Genomic DNA, 17,596 nt, shown 5'->3' with positions numbered 1-17,596 from the left:
ATACTACCACCACCATGTTTCACAGATGGGATAAGGTTCTTGTGCTGGAATGCAGTGTTTTCCTTTCTCCAAACATAACGCTTCTCATTTAAACCAAAAAGTTCTATTTTGGTCTCATCTGTCCACAAAACATTTTTCCAATAGCCTTCTGGATTGTCCACGTGATCTTTAGCAAACTGCAGACGAGCAGCAATGTTATTTTTGGAGAGCAGTAGCTTTCTCCTTGAAACCCTGCCATGCACACCATTGTTGTTCAGTGTTCTCGTGATGGTGGACTCATGAACATTAATATTAGCCAATGTGAGAGAGGCCTTCAGTTGCTTAGAAGTTACCTTGGAGTCCTTTATGACCTCGCCGATTATTACACGCCTGGCTCTCGGAGTGATCTTTGTTGGTTGACCACTCCTGGGGAGGGTAACAATGGTCTTGAATTTCCTCCATTTGTACACAATCTGTCTGACTGTGGATTGGTGGAGTCCAAACTCTTTAGAGATGGTTTTGTAACCTTTTCCAGCCTGATGAGCATCAACAACGCTTTTTCTGAGGTCCTCAGAAATCTCCTTTGTTCGTGCCATGATACACTTCCACAAACATGAGTTGTGAAGATCAGACTTTGATAGATCCCTGTTCTTTAAATAAAACAGGGTGCCCACTCACACCTGATTGTCATCCTATTGATTGAAAACACCTGACTCTAATTTCACCTTCAAATTAACTGCTAATCCTAGAGGTTCACATACTTTTGCCTGTCACAGATATGTAATATTGGATCATTTTCCTCAATAAATAAATGACCAAGTATAATATTTTTGTCTCATTTGTTTAACTGGGTTCTCTTTATCTACTTTTAGGGCTTGTGTGAAAATCTGATGATGTTTTAGGTCATATTTATGCAGAAATATAGAAAATTCTAAAGGGTTCACAAACTTTCAAGCACCACTGTAAATACAGTATTAATTTTGTTGTTATTGAAAGACCAAGACATAAATCTTTTTGTCTTTTACTCTGGCTTTTGTAGTTTATCAGGACGAGCTCGGTTATCTGAACATCCTCTTAGTTCGCCAAGTTTTTTCCTCAGAGAGTTCCGATAATCGAGCTGATACTCTACGGTAAACCCTGCGTTTATTTTCCTCAAAAAGTAGCTCAAAATGGCCTCACTTGCATGTCTGCGCTTTCCTGAAATTTGGTTTCTGGGGACCTCAGCGACCCCCAGCCTAATAGGAAGCCTCACTTCACTCGGCTTTACTCTTTACTTTTACTCTTTTTCATTTGTCCGTGTTGGCATCGCTGATGAAAGAGTTCCTGAAAGGGTTGTTTCAGTTTCCATAATCGAGTTCTGAAAAGGGTTCCCGAGTAGAGGTATTTCTAAAGTTCCTCAAATGTTTTGGTTGAGTTCCTGAATTTCTGAAATTGTTTGTTTTTTCATAAAGTTTGAGTTCTTGAAAGGGTTCTGGTGTTCCTGGCACAGTTGCTGTGTTTCTAAAACGGTTCATGAGTTCTCACTTCATGAATTATACCAGATTTAGATTTTGTTCAGGAAAAAAAAAAAAAGTTCCATCTCACGTCATATGAGCGATGACTGACTATTTACCTCTCAACACATTTCCTAAATAAAGCTGTGCTGTTTATAGTCCATCTTTAACAGGATGTATTTAAGGCCATAAAGGAGGATTGTGAGTGGGCTGATCAAATCTCCTGACCTTTCTCCTGATTGGTTCTTGGATGTGATTGACAGATGAGGATCTCCTGAAGCGGATCCTGGCTGATGGACAGCTGCTCTCTCAGACTGACAGCGACATGGGAGACCTGTAAGTGCAATTCCTCACTCGGGCCCTGTAACGTTCCACCCCAATCAATCACCTCTTCTCTCATTCCGTCACCTCTGTGTGTGTGTGTGTGTGTGTGTTGAAGCTCCAGTATATTTGGAGATAAGACCGAGGTGATTCTGCTACAGAAGATGAGTGAACCTGTTCCTGCAGCCATGCGCCGAGAGCCACCTAAAACTGCATTCACCTCACGTACAGGTGCGTGTGTACACACACACACCTATGTATTTACAGTACTGTTCACGAAATGCCCTATTAATGATTAATAGTCTACTGAACTGCGAGGTGAGAAATCATTAGCATATCATTTGCATATTTTACATGTAATGCATATATCATTTATTTCTGCTTGGCCCCACTCACTCTGCTAAATGAAGAAACATTATTATTTCTTTCTCTCTCTCTAGTGACAGATGTGTGTAAGCCGAGGCCGTTTCCTCCACTCTGTGGATTGATTGCTCTCTGGGGGAGTTGGGCGGGGCTAATCCTCTCCAGTAGCTTGTCAATATGGCTGGGGCGGAGCTTCAGCGAAGGCGTGGCTCTGATGTGGCTCATTTCCTGTATCATCAGCTTTCTGACGTCATTCTGCATCCTGGAGCCTCTAAAGGTCACACACGTGCGCACACACAAGCTCAAACATATATTTCAGTCAGTGCCTCAATAACAGTAAACACACAGAACAGATTCTAAACAGAGCGGCACGGTGGTGTAGTGGTTAGCGCTGTCGCCTCACAGCAAGAAGGTCCGGGTTCGAGCCCCGTGGCCGGCGAGGGCCTTTCTGTGCGGAGTTTGCATGTTCTCCCCGTGTCCGCGTGGGTTTCCTCCGGGTGCTCCGGTTTCCCCCACAGTCCAAAGACATGCAGGTTAGGTTAACTGGTGACTCTAAATTGAGCGTAGGTGTGAATGTGAGTGTGAATGGTTGTCTGTGTCTATGTGTCAGCCCTGTGATGACCTGGCGACTTGTCCAGGGTGTACCCCGCCTTTCGCCCGTAGTCAGCTGGGATAGGCTCCAGCTTGCCTGCGACCCTGTAGAACAGGATAAAGCGGCTAGAGATAATGAGATGAGATTCTAAACAGTTTGTGTGTGTGTGTGTGTGTGTGTGTGTGTGTGTGTGTAGGTGTTGGTAGAGGGTGTGTATTTCGGGCTGCTGGTGGCCCGTCTGAGGCCGGAGGAGGGTGATGTGTTGGTGGATTGTCCCCGGGTGGAGCGAGTGATCCAGCGTGTGCCCAGAGTCCGACCTCCTCAAGGCTTTGCCCTGTCACAGGCCCGAGAGGAGGCACGCAAAGTCCGCCTGCTGCACCGCATGCTCAAGGTGTGGACACACACACACACACACGCGTATATGACAAGGTTCGAGGACTTAGTTAGATTTTAGTGACATTTAGGGTAAAAAATCAATTTGTGATATATGGACTGAAAATATATCAGTATAGGGTCAAATTTTCTCAGGAATCTGAAAATGACATCATTTATGCAAAATCTTTAATAGTCGATTGGGTCGATTGACTTCATCATTCAATGGTCATGACAATACTTGAAAAATTGGTAAAAACGGATGTGAAATTTTGTCGTAAAAAAAAACTTGATCTCATTTCAGAAAAGATTTTAGACCAAAATAATGTAAACTGGTTGTAGTCCATATAAATGGGTATAATTGATTAAACTTTGGTAACTCTACATTCAAAATTGAATGAATGCAAGTTTTTTTTACGAACTGAAAATTGATAGGGGTAGGGTTAGTAAAAGTACTAATTTTACTTATCTGGTGTTAGAATTAACTTATGTATTGGGTACTGTCTTATTCCCAACAAAATTACAAAGAGATTGATGTATAATACATGCAGATTTATCATTATATAAACTCAACAGGAAGAATGAAAAGCCAAACCCTTACCCAGAAGCTCAAAATTCCTAAAAATTTTGTCACATGACGTTCGTCGATGAAACTGGCTGGTATGACATCATTACTTGCTGCAGCCACTGAAACTGATACTTATTTAAAAGAACACGACATAAACTCTTATTCTAAGGTTAATAGATAGCAAGTTTATCACTATTTTGCAAACTGCAACAGGATTAATGTGGATGTTCAAAATATTTTGTCACCAAAAATAGGTCATTTTCGCTGACTTTTTAGTAAAAATCATGCAAAAAGTCAAGTAAGGGCTGATCATACAGCTGTTTAGGTGTTCTATTCTGAAACTACAGCATTTTTTCTATAAGGAAAACACAAAACATTGCATATAGGGCCTTTATTTATTCAACAATATTTTTTTCACACCGATGTCACAAAAATCTAACTCAAAGTTTCAACCTTGTCATATATGTACATCCATACAGGTAAAAAATAAAAAGTGCTTTCAAAAACACAGATTTAAAAACAACTAAAAAGAACCCATAAATATTACTAATTATTATCGTCGTTGTTGTTTTTTTTTAATTTACTTATTTCCCAAAGATAAAACCTCTGAATGCAACAGTATTAAAATGTAATAACAAATATTCACACAAATAAACCTTCACACTCATAACCTTCACATTAGTTTATCTCCACATAAAGTTTTCACACAGTCATTCGGTTTAATAATAGCTACAATCACGTACCCAATCAATTTAAAGCAGCAGTATGTAACTTTCTGAGATTTCAGGATGATGGTGATTGTGAGTAGGAGGTTAATAATATGCATTTATAATTTTGAATTTGTATTTCTTTATGATATTTAAATGCAAAATCGTAAAAAAGAAAATAAAAACTTACTTTCAGTCCTGGTAATATCACTGATACGCATGTGTGTTTCACTGGTTTAAAATGTAATTAAAGGAGAACTGAAGGCAAATTTTATATATTATCAAAATTCTATTTATCTCATTTTATTAAATATAGGAAAGCATTTTTGAGAGCTATTTTGTCGCTGCTATAGCAAGTTATGAGTGTTTGAAATATGCTCTGTAATATATCAGTACACGTGTCAAAGCAACGTTCGTAAACGAGATGGGTTGAGACCTGTGCGAGACATCGTAGGACGGAAGTAAAACATACAGTGGAAATCAAAGTCCTCTTTCGAATGCTGACGTAATTGAGCCGGAAGTTTTGTTTGTTTTGATATCAATCAGGAAAGTTTGAAAAAAGCAGACAGTAATCGTCATTTAAACTCGTTTTTGTGCAATATTTCATTTGGAAAACAGTTTTCAAAATGGCGGCACTGACGCCTGGCTGACACTTGATGTTTCGAAGTCTCGCACAAGTCTCGTGAAGATCGCGCGGATAAGTGATGCCTGCTGTGGACCAAATGAACTAAATTCAACACGGCTAAAAACCGAATAGGCCGATAAGTATAATATTTAATTGCGATTAGTTGCCAATACGAGTCGCGATATAAGGTTACTAAAACCGAATTGAATAACACGTTAATTAAAGGGCAATATATAGAGTAAATATAACAATAAAACACACATTGACGAACCTTATTCAAGACTTACAAAAGTTTTTTGTTCTAAGGTTGGAAAGTTATAGTGTTTTGAAAGTAGCTCGAGCAAACTATTTCCGCAGTTTGAACAGCCCGCCATGATATTAATTTTATCCAATCAGAATGCACGTTCATTTTCTCTGCGTAACACTCATGACGTATGTATGTGCCCAGTTGTGTCGGCTCATTGAGGTTGGGAATAGCACGTGTGAATCGGAAAGTAGGATGAATTGTAAGTGATCGGCTACACAATGCCACAGTGTGTTGCTTTCGGGTGTAATAATAAATAATAAATACCTGTTTCTGCCTCTTGCGACGATTTCGCAAGTCCACGGGTGGCGCCTATCTCATTGCAGCAAATAAATTCTGCTGGACTCGTGAGCAACTCCACGTTACATTTTCCGCACGAGCACCACGCCGTGTCACCTGCACGCAGACGCTCTGCCCCACGCTCGCCACGCCCATGGTCAGCATCAGTCTCATCCTCGCCGTCATCCGAGCTTTCTTCTCTTATTTCTTCATCACCGGAGTCGAGAGTACCTCTCCTAGGTTCAAACTGGTACCCTTCTAAGCCATAGCCTGCTTGCAGTGTGTCTTGCGGGATCTCTTCGTATGATTCGACAGAGCTGTCGCTTTCACTTGATGCGCCCGACGCCATGATTACACACTTCTCTCCTAGTGCAGTGGGTAGCGCTGATGTCACGGTCTTTTAAAAATGGCGACTCTTGTGCCGTTTAGCGTACCGACTATTATATTTACAATTACCAAGATATTTTGTTGTTTTCTAGTATATAAATTTGATAGAATACTTAAGAATACGTTACTTTGTCACATCAGCAACTGTATATATTATATTTGGTACCCCTTTAAGAAATAAAGCAAGTTTAAAAATGACCCCTTTAAAGTCAATAAGCTTTATTTTATAGATTGAAAACTACTGTGTATGATCTTGAAATATATTACAACCTGATTTCTGAAGAAAGAAAACGTTGACGAATAACTCGACATTATACAGAATTTAAATGCGGCGATCTTTATCCAAAATGCTAAAAATGATCGTTAAAACATGCATACAAAAATAAGCAAGCATAATATTAGGTCTCAGAGTGAGCAAGGGAACTGACTCATTAGTGCTACTTATTAACATTTCACCAAAAATGTTACATATGGCCGCTTTAAACAGTATATATTTATTTAAATGTGCATTCAGTAATCATGTAGTGGTTGTTGTGTGAGTTCAGTGATGTGGTGATGTACAGTATGTTGGGCTCAGTGATGGGTGTGTGTGTGTGTGTGTGTGCAGGGTTTCCTCCTCTACATGCTCTTCCTGCTTGTTGTCCTACTGCTGAACTACGCCGACTCAACCAAAGATACTCACCAACTGCGACTGCACACTCGGCTAGAAAACCACCTACGCACACAGCATTTCAACATCAGCAGGTATTTACACACACACACACACACACACACACACGTCTGATATCCCTGTACATTGAGAGTTAAATTTGTTTGGTGGAGCGTGAAACCCATTTTTGACCTACGACTGTGAAATATGTAAAAGTAATAACACTCCTGAGACGGGCAGCGAGTAACGCGATTGGTTCAAATTGTGATGTAACTTCCTGTTTCACGGTGGCATAAATGCAAATGTGAAAGCATTTTGTGGTGGTAAAAAATATAGCACCTTCTCAATTACAAACAAACAAATTTAAATAAACAATACGGTAAAACCATAAGCAATACGAACACTGAAGGGATGTGCAAGTTTTATTTCGTTTTGTGAAAATGCCACCTTCAGCGAAAGTGACACAAAATTGCGCACAGTTCGAAAAAGTCGTATGTCGTAAGTATGGCTGTTCCTTTTCCAAGTGGCCTCACTGTTGTGTTTTTGCGTCTAGACGAGAGGACGTTTGGGTGTGGCTGTCCGATTTCCTGTTGCCACGGTTGCTAGACGGCTCCACCCTTATGGAAGGGACGGGTAGCCTGCTGCTGGGGAAGCCCCGCCTCCGACAGCACAGATCCCAACCAGGTGAGAGAGAGAGAGAGAGAGAGAGGGAAGTTTGTCATACTATCCTTGTGATGACGATGTTATTAATGTAGCTCGTTAACATTTTGCTAAACTCCGATAAGGCGGAAACTTTTTTGGTTCTTTAAATAAAAGCTGCAGGTTTTGCAATGAAGTTGTTTTCCTTGTCGGGACCAGATTAATGTCCCCACAGCCATATTTAACAGTTATTCCACGAAATCGGGTCGTACATGAGCTGATAGTTGTCTATAATCCATGTACGACGAGATTGAGTGGAATAACTGTTTTATTCTATTCACTGGGTTTTCAGAAACAGAGCGTTTTTATTTTATTTTTTGCAAAACTTTATACAAAACGTCTGACAAAATCATTTCCGCTTAGAATGTAAACAAACCGGTGAAATGACAGGAGCAATTTGTGAAAAATGCGATGATGATAATTCTTGAAAAAAAAAAAAAACGTTCTTACCGTCAAATGCTTTTTTTTTTTTTGTATTTTTGGGAGGTTTTGTTTTCGAGTATTTAATTTCATACTTGGTTGGTTCAGCAACACGCTCCGCCATTTTGTTTTTCTCTACTCACGGTATATGAGCTGATATCCTAGTAGTCGAGTAGCCAATCAGAGCGCACAATTGCTCATATCCAGTGAATGTGGAGAGAATAAACACACACACACACGTAAGGAGTAAATAACTCAGTCACTATAACAGGACTGAAACTCGCATATTGCCTTCATGTGCGCGTGTGTGTGTTCCCTTCATTATGAGCATACACACAGGGAGCTCAATCTTATTTATGGGTGTGTGAGAAGCAGAAGTGAATAAGGTGGTTATTGTGAGTCCCAGCTGTGACTCGACAAAATTTAGGAGCTGAAATCGAGTTTTGCTTCTGAATAAATAAACACTAACGTGCGTATGTGTGTGTGCACGCGCACGTGTATCCACTACCAAGTGTGACACTGCAGCGTGCGACCTGTCTCACTCTCTCTCCTTTCCCCTCTCCCCTTGTAGCCTGCCCTACAAGTGGCTATTTTCCAGCAGCTTCCTGGTTTGGGTGTGGCCCAGCCGGATGGGCGGAATCAGGGTCCGGATTAGCAATGAACTGGAGCCACAGTGTGTCTCAAAGCAACGGGTATGAGTTTACACACACACACACACACACACACACACACACACACACACACACTCTTCAACTCAGGTGTGTACCCATGCTAATGTTTTTTTGCTGCATGTGTGTAGGGCGTGGCACTGGGGTCAGGTGTCCATATACAACAGTGGTGGGTTTGTACAAGAGCTCAGCAGGAAGATGGAAGAATCTCGAGCCCTCGTAGAACAACTTGATAAACACCAGTGGCTGGATCCACTGTAAGTGTATTCGAGTGCACACGCAGAAACAGGGGTGCCAATACTTAAATCCAAGCGAGAATGTTGATGAGGTGCCGTTAAAAATCACGTTTTGAATGCCGTTTAAACCGAAAGAGCCATTTAAATCTCGTCACTGTGAAATTTACTGCTGTGATCTGTAAACGGAAAGGTTTGCGTTTATGTGGAAAATCGTACAAACTCCTTGAAAGGAGACTGAAGTGCACACAGAGGTATTTATTTCAGCGTGTGTGGTTTTTCCAGGACGAGGGCTCTGTTCGTGGAGTTCTCCCTCTATAATACAAACACAGACCTGCTGGCCGTCTTCTCCTTCCTGTTGGAGTTCCCCGTCTCCGAGCGCACGCAGGCCAGCGTTAACCTGAAGACCTGCAGCCTGCAGACCCTCCAGCGTGGCATGGACCTCCCGCTGTTCCTCACGGTAAACATCAATCACCTTCTGCCCTCTGTTCCTCACGCCAACTAATTTTCCGTCGCCTGTCTGCTCCTCGCGGATCCGTCATCCCCCTGCTCGCTTCTCTTCATCGCGGTAACTGTCGCTCTCCGTCTTCCATTCCGTCCTTCACCGTAACCATCAATCACAGTCTCGCATCTGCTCCCGTCTCTCTTCTATCCCTTACCATAACTGCCAATCGCCGTCTCCTTCACGTTAACCTTTAATCTCGGTGTCCCTTCTGTTCGTCCTCGTAACCATCAAACCGCTGTCCACCTTCGGCTCCTCGCACAGACAGTCGATCTCCGTCTGTTCCTCAGATTAACTCTGAAATCCAAGCTCTCTTCTGTTCCATACAGTATTGGTCAATTTCTAGCTTTCAGTTTCCCTCGGTTGTCACGGTAACCATCACGGTAACCATCAATAAAAACTAACACCCCATTCCTTTTCCCTCTCTTAGCTCGTCCTGATGATCTTGATTATTTACTTCTCCGTGCGAGAGGGTGTGTCCATCCTGAGGCAGAGGTGGGGCTACTTCCTGCGAGTGTGGAATCTGGTGGGCGTAGTCACTCTTCTGCTGGCGGCCTGTGTCTCCGTCCTCCACCTCAGTCGCTCTGCTCTTGCCTCTCACCTCTGGGCCTCGCTACTTCATCAGCGGGAATCGTTTATTAACTTTTTCCCCCTGGGACAGCAAAGCCAGGTTCTGATTCAGCTCAGTGCCATGCTGCTCTTCCTGCTGGTGCTGAAGGTGAGAACTCGGACACTGCGACTACATACAGCACCAGCAGACTGGAATGCACGTTTAATTTCATTTTGCCTTCATGCTCCTGCGTCCTCTTTTCTACAGGCGGCTCATCAGCTCCGGTTTCTGAGGGAGTGGGCCGTGTTTGGCAGGACTCTGAGGAGATCCGTGCGGGAGATTGTTAGCATTGCACTGGCTTTGCTCTTGCTGCTGCTGGCTTACTCGTACACAGGATACCTTGTGAGCATGAGAACTCTACCATTCACGCAAACACTAACGGAAATACTGTATAACGACATGCAGGATCACTAAAGCACACACAGCTCCACTCACATTGGAACAAACCTCAACGAAACTGGAACTAAACTGATGTGGAATCTGATTGGTTCCTGAGAACAGGTCTATAAACGAAAAGTAATTCTCAACTAGACAGAAACTGTGACTAAAGTCAGAGTGATTTGCGCCAGCTGTTACAAACCGGGACGTCTGGTCACCGTACCCTATAGATCCGAAACGGTGAGAGAGAGAATGACGCTTAGTGAGGAAAAGTTGTGCCTTGCAGCCCTGAACAAATTTTTTTTTTTAAAAACTGATTGAAAAAATCATGAAAATTGACAGTTATAAGTGATTGAAAAAAAAAATCCTGTTTTTCATGGATCATTCCAGATCAGTGATCCAGATCAGTACCAAAAGTCATAGCAACTTGATTTAGCCCAGAGGTATTCTTCATGTGAAATTTGGTGGTGATTGGTTGAAAACTGAGGAAGAAATAGAGTACTAAAAAAGTTAGGATAATAATAATAACTAGATAGAGACTGTGACTAAAGTCAGAGTGATTTGCGGTAGCTCTTACAAACTGGGACGTCTGGTCACTGTACCCTATAGATCCAGAACAGTAAGAGAGAGCGTGACGTTAGTGAGAGAAAAAAAAAATCCCGTTTTTTATGGATCATTCCAGTTCGGTGATCCAGATCAGTACCAAAAGTCATAGCAACATAATTCAGCCCAGAGGCTGAATTAAGTTGCTGCATGTGAAATTTGGTGGGGATTGGTTGAAAACCGAGAAAGAAATAGCGTCCTAAAAAAACGTTAGGATGATGATAATAATAATAAAGATCCTGAGTCAGAGTAACAATTTGTGCTACCGCTGCTAGTGCAAATTAATAACCAGATAGAGACTGTGACTAAAGTCACAGTAATTTGCACTAGCTGACCTTTGTCAATTGAAGGTCAAGGTGAAGGTCATTTTGCTGAACAAAATTTTAAAAAACTGATTGAAAAAAAATCATGAAATTTCATAGAGTTAAGTGATTGGAAAAAAAATCCCGTTTTTCATGGATCATTCCAATTTGGGCATCCAGATCAGCACCAAAAGTCATAGCAACTGAATTAAGCCCAGAGGTATTCTTCATGTGAAATTTGGTGGTGATTGGTTGAAAACTGAGGAAGAAATAGAGTACTAAAAAAGTTAGGATAATAATAATAATAACAACTAGATAGAGACTGTGACTAAAGTCAGAGTGACTTGCAGTAGCTCTTACAAACTGGGACGTCTGGTCACTGTACCCTATAGATCCAAAACGGTAAGAGAGTGATGTTAGTGAGAGAAAAAAAAATCCCGTTTTTTATGGATCATTCCAGTTCGGTGATCCAGATCAGTACCAAAAGTCATAGCAACATAATTCAGCCCAGAGGCTGAATTAAGTTGCTTCATGTGAAATTTGGTGGGGATTGGTTGAAAACCGAGAAAGAAATAGTGTCCTAAAAAACGTTAGGAGGATGATAATAAAAGATCCTGAGTCAGAGTAACAATTTGTGCTACCGCTGCTAGTGCAAATTAATAACCAGATAGAGACTGTGACTAAAGTCACAGTAATTTGCACTAGCTGACCTTTGTCAATTGAAGGTCAAGGTGAAGGTCATTTTGCTGAACAAAATAAAAAAAAAACTGATTGAAAAAAAAATCATGAAATTTCATAGAGTTATAAGTGATTGGGAAAAAAAAATCCCGTTTTTCATGGATCATTCCAATTTGGGGATCCAGATCAGCACCAAAAGTCATAGCAACTGAATTAAGCCCAGAGGTATTCTTCATGTGAAATTTGGTGATGACTGGTTGAAAACCGAGGGAGAAATAATGTCCTTAAAAAAAAAAGTTATGATATTATTATTATTATTATTATTATTAAGAAGAAAAAGGTAGAAAGATCCTGAGTGAAAGGAACAGTTTGCACTGCCACTCCTAGCGCAAATGAATCAAGTGCAAATATATCTGTTGCAGGTCAAAAAAAAAAAAAAAATTCAACCTAGCTGATTTTTTTTTTTTTAACCTGGGTTAAAATTTTTAACCTAGTTCATAATTTCCAACCTCTGTAAAACTTTGGATTATCTAAGATTCTTGAAAGGGATTTTCCATCACTTCTTTTGTCTCTCTTTCTTCCATCCACTTCCTCTCTATTTACACCTACAGAGTATTTCCTCATCTGTCTGTCTACCTATTCCTATCGACCTAATTAGCATTTTTTAAAAATATCTTTCTTCATACTTAACTGGGATTCAAACTCAGAACCTTCTGATTCTTAACCAACACCTTAACCACTAGACCATCAACAATTGCAGTGGGATGAGTGATATACATTTTGAATTTATTGATGAGTCCAGTCTTATTACGTCATCAAGTAGATTAAAATACAGTGTCTTCCCAAATCCGAATCCGAGATATTATAAGTCTCCCTAAAACAAGTAACAAATTTATAAACTGGTTTAAAAATTCTAACCTAGGTTCAAAAATTCCACCGGACCTGCAACATCTACATTACAGCAGTTTTCAGTCTGAATCTTTTGGTTTGATTTCTGTTTGATACAATTCAACGTCTTTCAGTCATTCTTCAATTCCTGCTGGTTCAAGTAATGTCCTGTCTTGCTTTTGAGGGTGGTTTTGGATTGGTTGTTTTATTACACACCAGAGTTTAAGATCTATGCTTATGCAGGCCCCTAGAAAAAAAAAAAAAGTAAAAATACCAAGAGTATAACCCACTCCAGGGTTGGATATAAATTGACTAAATACCATGTACATGAAAGTGCTCTTAGTGGGTGGGCTTTTCATGCTTTTACAAGAGAACAAGATTGACTACATGACGTAAATATATCTCGTATTTAAACTCTCCTTTCAAAGGATCCATGTTTGTGCATTCCAGTAAACAAAGTGAATATCTCGTAAAATTTCATTCCAAATTGCCACCTTTCATTCAGTCTCTTTCTCCCCGACTCATTAAATGGCCTTGATGGATGTGAATTATTGCTTGCGTCAGTCTTCCAGAAATAAATAAACGAGTCTAAATGAGCCCAAGCAATTACTTAAGTACTTTCATCCACTTATCCACTCTGTTGCCGGTTGTATTTTGTTTCCTTCTGCTCTCTTTCTATTGACTTTAGAATTAGTTTTTTAGAAGTATTGGCATATAAAATGGTTTTCCTTTCTCTTCCCAGCTTTTTCACTCCATTATACAGGGATATGGGACAGTCGGGTCTGCTTGCTTGTCCTTGCTAGGCTCGGTAGGGCGTGGTCTGTGGTCATGGCGAGCAGACCAGGGTTCCTATTCCTGCTCCACTTCCTGCTACGTGTTTCATGTCAGCTTTGCGGCACTGCGTCTTGTCCTGCTGTGGCTGGTGACCTCGGTGTTACTAAGGAACTATCGCAGGGTCCGGGCGGAGCTCTATCGGCCGGCAGTAGACCTCCAGGACTATGAGATGGTGGAACTCTTCCTACGACGCCTCAAGATGTGGATGGGCCTGAGCCGTACGAAGGAGGTGGGTTCATGGTTGGCATAGTTTGTAGAACCTCAACTGAAATTCCTGACCTTGAAGGTAAAAGGGGTGCAAGAATGTGGATAAATGAGCAGTTTGGGACATGTTCAATCATGGTATCTTATGTTATGGCCTTGTACAAAAGGGCCGAGATGAAGTATGGAAGGCCACAAGGCCAGTCTGAACTACTGGTACAGAAATATTGTATGAAATATTTGCAGTAAAGGGTATATTGAATCTGGAATTTGATCTCAACAATCTTGCATATCTTAGTTTTGTTCCTTCTTCCGTACAGTTCCGTCACAAGGTGCGTTTTGAAGGTATGGAACTCCCACCATCCCGATCTTCATCTACCAGCGACTGCAAATCCCTTTGTCTCCCTCCTCTGGATGCCCCTGAAGCACCCCCGACTCCTGACAGTGTCGATTGTGGTTCCGAGGCTTCTTGGCATCCTATGTCCAGCAGCCCATGCAGTCTAGCTGAGACTCCAGGTCTTGGTCTAGGCCTGACCTTGAGCTTGGGGGTGGTAGCAGGAGGTCAAGCCTGGAGAGAACGAGCAGAAACCGAGGCCACACTTCGAAGGGTCTTGCCGGCCTTCGACGCATTGCTTCTGCAGCTGGACAGGGTCAACCAGGCCACAGAGGAACTGTACCGCACAGAGTGCCGGCTGGAGAAAGTACAGAGGAAGAGTCGGAAAAGGAGCCGTGGAGTATGCCGCAGTAGTGTTCAGGACTCTGCAGGACGGAGACATAATGGGTCACAGAGACGCTCCCACTCGGTAGAGAAGTGTCCCCGCAAGGTTGAGAAAGATGGAAACTTGGACAAGCCTCGCCTGAAGAGTGAGAAAAGTTCTCACAAAACTGACAGAGGATCTCGCAAGAAAGATTCCAGTGCACGCGAAACAAGTCCTCAAGCAGAGCTGTTAGCAAAGGAAACAAGTCTTCAAAGTACGGATATGAGTTCACTAGTAACTTCTGATAAGGTGGAAACACGCATCAGTAAGACTGAAACAAATCCTCCCAAGGTGGATTCAAGTCCCATCAAGGTAGAGGAAAGTGCAGTTAAAATCGAAGCAAGTGCCGGTGTGGTGGGTGCAAGTTCAGGTTTGGTGGAAGCAAGGTCCCACAAGACTGTCAGAAGTCCTCATAAGGTTGCCTCAAGCCGGAAGAAGGTCAATCCAAGCATTCCAAGAGATATTGAGACTGTTGGCTGTGCCAGCAAACCAGTTCTTTCTCAAACACAGACCCCAGCTCCAATCACTGCCCCATCCACTGCCCCAAGTTCCGCCATCACAACTCCAATCCCGATCCCTCGAGCCCTTGAATGGAACCCACCTAGTTATACTGAGGACCTCCCGTCCAGCCTTTTCCAACATCCAGCGCACACCACAACCATGCCCACACGCAAACGTAAGCACAAACCCCCACCTCTGAAAAACAAAATCCATCCCAACACAGACAGGCCTATCTCAGGACATGCTAAACCTTAAGGACCAGAGGGTTCCATTTGCTTGTCTTTTTCAAGGACTGAAGTCAGGTAAAGAGAGACATTAAATGGTGACCAGGTTGGAGGGTTCATGGCTATCTGTTATGCTAAGAAAGGACCTCGGTGACAGCAGGTTTTGTTGCCAGTCCGTAAAGAAAACGAGAACAAAGAGCAGCTTAAATGTGGAAAGAAGAGAATCAGAAATGTATCGCAACTTCGCTATCAGTTTTTCCCCGGAGCAGTGCAGTTTGGCCAAGTCAAAACGGTACACGTTTAGCATGCGTTCGCATGAGCAATAAGGCGCTGGTCGCCCTTTAGATTTTGCCTCACAAAAGTCCCCACCCTTCCTTCACCTTGAATGACCTCAACAAGCCCATGGCCCCGGTGGTCACAAAGGGTTGACTTGACAAGGGCACACCTTGTGCTGTCTTAGCAACAAACTTGCAGGAAAGTGACGTAGTGTAATTCTGTCGCAAAATGGCGGATATGTAGTGAGTTTCTGGGTTACATTTGGTGCCGTGTATTGTATAAAGTAATGTTTTGTATAAGTAATGTTTGGGTAATTTTTTTGATGTATCAAAGAAGGAAGCTACACACACACACACACACACACTAACATATCAGCATTAAGCACATAGAGCTATGCTTGCAGGTACTTACGCATAATGCACATTTTATTCTACACATGTTAAAAATCACGTACAGGCAAACGGCATTAAATCAAAATTCTTGAACTCGCAAGCACACTTCCGTACAGGTTGTGAGGGGAGGATGCTAGCATGCTAATATGCTAGCAAGCCTTATTCTTTAAAGAAAAGCTCTTATGAGTTTAAATGGAACAAGCACGAACTGAAGGAAGGAAAAAGTACGAGTTGAGAGTAAGGAAGAATATGAACGAACGTTAAATGAAAAGCAGGGAACGAAAAGATAGAAGATCGATCGTTTTTGGGTTTTAGAAATGGAAAAACAAGAAAAATCGAAAGAAACTGACACGACGGTGAAGTGATAGAAGACTGGTCCAAAACATCTTTCACGTTGTAAATAGCGAGAACAAGAAGAACAAAACGAGAGATACGCTAACGTGTGATTTAATTGTAATGTTTCTTACTGGTTTGTTTTTTGCTGTTTTATTGTTGCTTTTGAACAATGTTTTTAATTTTATTTAAAAAGCACTTTGTACTGATGTATGTAAATGATTGCTTCGGAAAGTGAATGAATGTGAGGCTTTTTTTCTCCTGTCTTTTGAAGTCAATAAGCTTGGTACGAAATCGAGTACGAGATCGCTTCCAGAACATTACTCTGCATACGGATGCGCCTGCTAGTCATTTAAGCATCGAGAGATTTATTTTGATTTAAAAAAAGTACTTTTATACCTAGCACTTTATTTTAAACGTAAGGTCTTTCATGCTACAGCGTATCGTAATGTTGTTTCCACCCGTCTTTTTCCAGAACCATCCTCAAGTTATTTTTTTACGTCAGGAAAACGGATCCGCTTGGTGTTCTTGCTATGTTTTCTAGAACGTTTGTATATTTTTTTTTTTCCCATAAACGTGTTGTTTACCATGGTGATGCTCAGGGACCCTTTAAACCACCCAAACCAGTATAATGCTCAGTTGTTGTTTTTTTTGTATGTCATGTTCTTGTTTGTCTCCTGTTGGACATGTGAAGGTTTAAAAGTAAAGAATTTCGACTGAAAGCCTAAAGCCATAACCATTTTTTTTTAAGCAGCAGAGTTTAGACTTGCACGCTGCTGATTTCATGCTTTCTCACTTCCTTCCACTCTTCAGATCGTGTGTTTTGTACATATTAACGTGCCCTGATGTATATACTGAGTAAGGTACCTCCATTCCCAACATTATTATTATTTTGTTTGGTTTTGCTTCAAGATAACCTGCACTGATGTTTTATCCCACTTTGGTTTCATGGTCCGAGTCACGCTGATGAAATATACTGTATATATCTTTATTATAAACAGTTGGACACTAATGAAGTTTAACAGCTTCACCTTCTTTCTGAAATCATCCGGTGCTTTATAGTTTGGAGCAGTAAATATTTAAGATTAAAATGATTTCCTTTCAAACGTTTGAAGTGCCCAAGTCAGTTTGCGTGTTGAAACGTTTTTTGTTTTTTGTTTTTTTCCCCACGCACGTGTGGGTGTGTGTTACATGGTAAATGAATTTTGCTCATTGCAACACTTGTGGCTGATTTTTTAATTTTTTAAAAAAATATATTTTATCATGCGGTTGTATTCTGTCTGTAGCACTTCGCATCAAATGCTTTTGCACTTGACAAAGTCAAATAAAGAGTTTGACAGCTCAACTTGGTCCCTTTTGTTTTTTTTTTTCCTATATAAATAACGTAATAATTAAATATGTATACACCAGTGTTGTTGTCGAGTCACTAAACCTCGAGTCAGAGTCCAGTCTCGAGT

General features: G+C 41.4%; 1 protein-coding gene across 2 annotated transcripts in view; it reads left to right on the top strand.

Annotated features, from left to right (window-relative positions):
• The window catches only part of pkd1a (polycystic kidney disease 1a), a 160,432-nt gene extending 142,948 nt beyond the window's left edge, over window positions 1–17,484 (top strand). For both annotated transcript variants that reach the window (XM_060899131.1, XM_060899130.1), the window contains 13 exons: window positions 1,736–1,808; window positions 1,912–2,024; window positions 2,234–2,433; window positions 2,945–3,139; window positions 6,598–6,734; window positions 7,193–7,323; window positions 8,330–8,450; window positions 8,558–8,683; window positions 8,945–9,119; window positions 9,592–9,879; window positions 9,979–10,113; window positions 13,363–13,683; window positions 13,976–17,484. In XM_060899131.1, the coding sequence (XP_060755114.1) occupies window positions 1,736–1,808; window positions 1,912–2,024; window positions 2,234–2,433; window positions 2,945–3,139; window positions 6,598–6,734; window positions 7,193–7,323; window positions 8,330–8,450; window positions 8,558–8,683; window positions 8,945–9,119; window positions 9,592–9,879; window positions 9,979–10,113; window positions 13,363–13,683; window positions 13,976–15,169 (3,209 nt within the window). In that variant the 3' untranslated portion in view covers window positions 15,170–17,484. The remainder of the gene's footprint in view (window positions 1–1,735; window positions 1,809–1,911; window positions 2,025–2,233; window positions 2,434–2,944; window positions 3,140–6,597; window positions 6,735–7,192; window positions 7,324–8,329; window positions 8,451–8,557; window positions 8,684–8,944; window positions 9,120–9,591; window positions 9,880–9,978; window positions 10,114–13,362; window positions 13,684–13,975) is intronic.
• The last annotated feature ends 112 nt before the right edge of the window (window positions 17,485–17,596 follow it).

This window comes from Neoarius graeffei, chromosome 18, assembly GCF_027579695.1.
Source record: "Neoarius graeffei isolate fNeoGra1 chromosome 18, fNeoGra1.pri, whole genome shotgun sequence".
Taxonomy (NCBI): Eukaryota; Metazoa; Chordata; class Actinopteri; order Siluriformes; family Ariidae; genus Neoarius; species Neoarius graeffei.
Note: the sequence above shows the minus strand (reverse complement) of the source record. Positions and strands in the feature narration are given on the sequence as shown.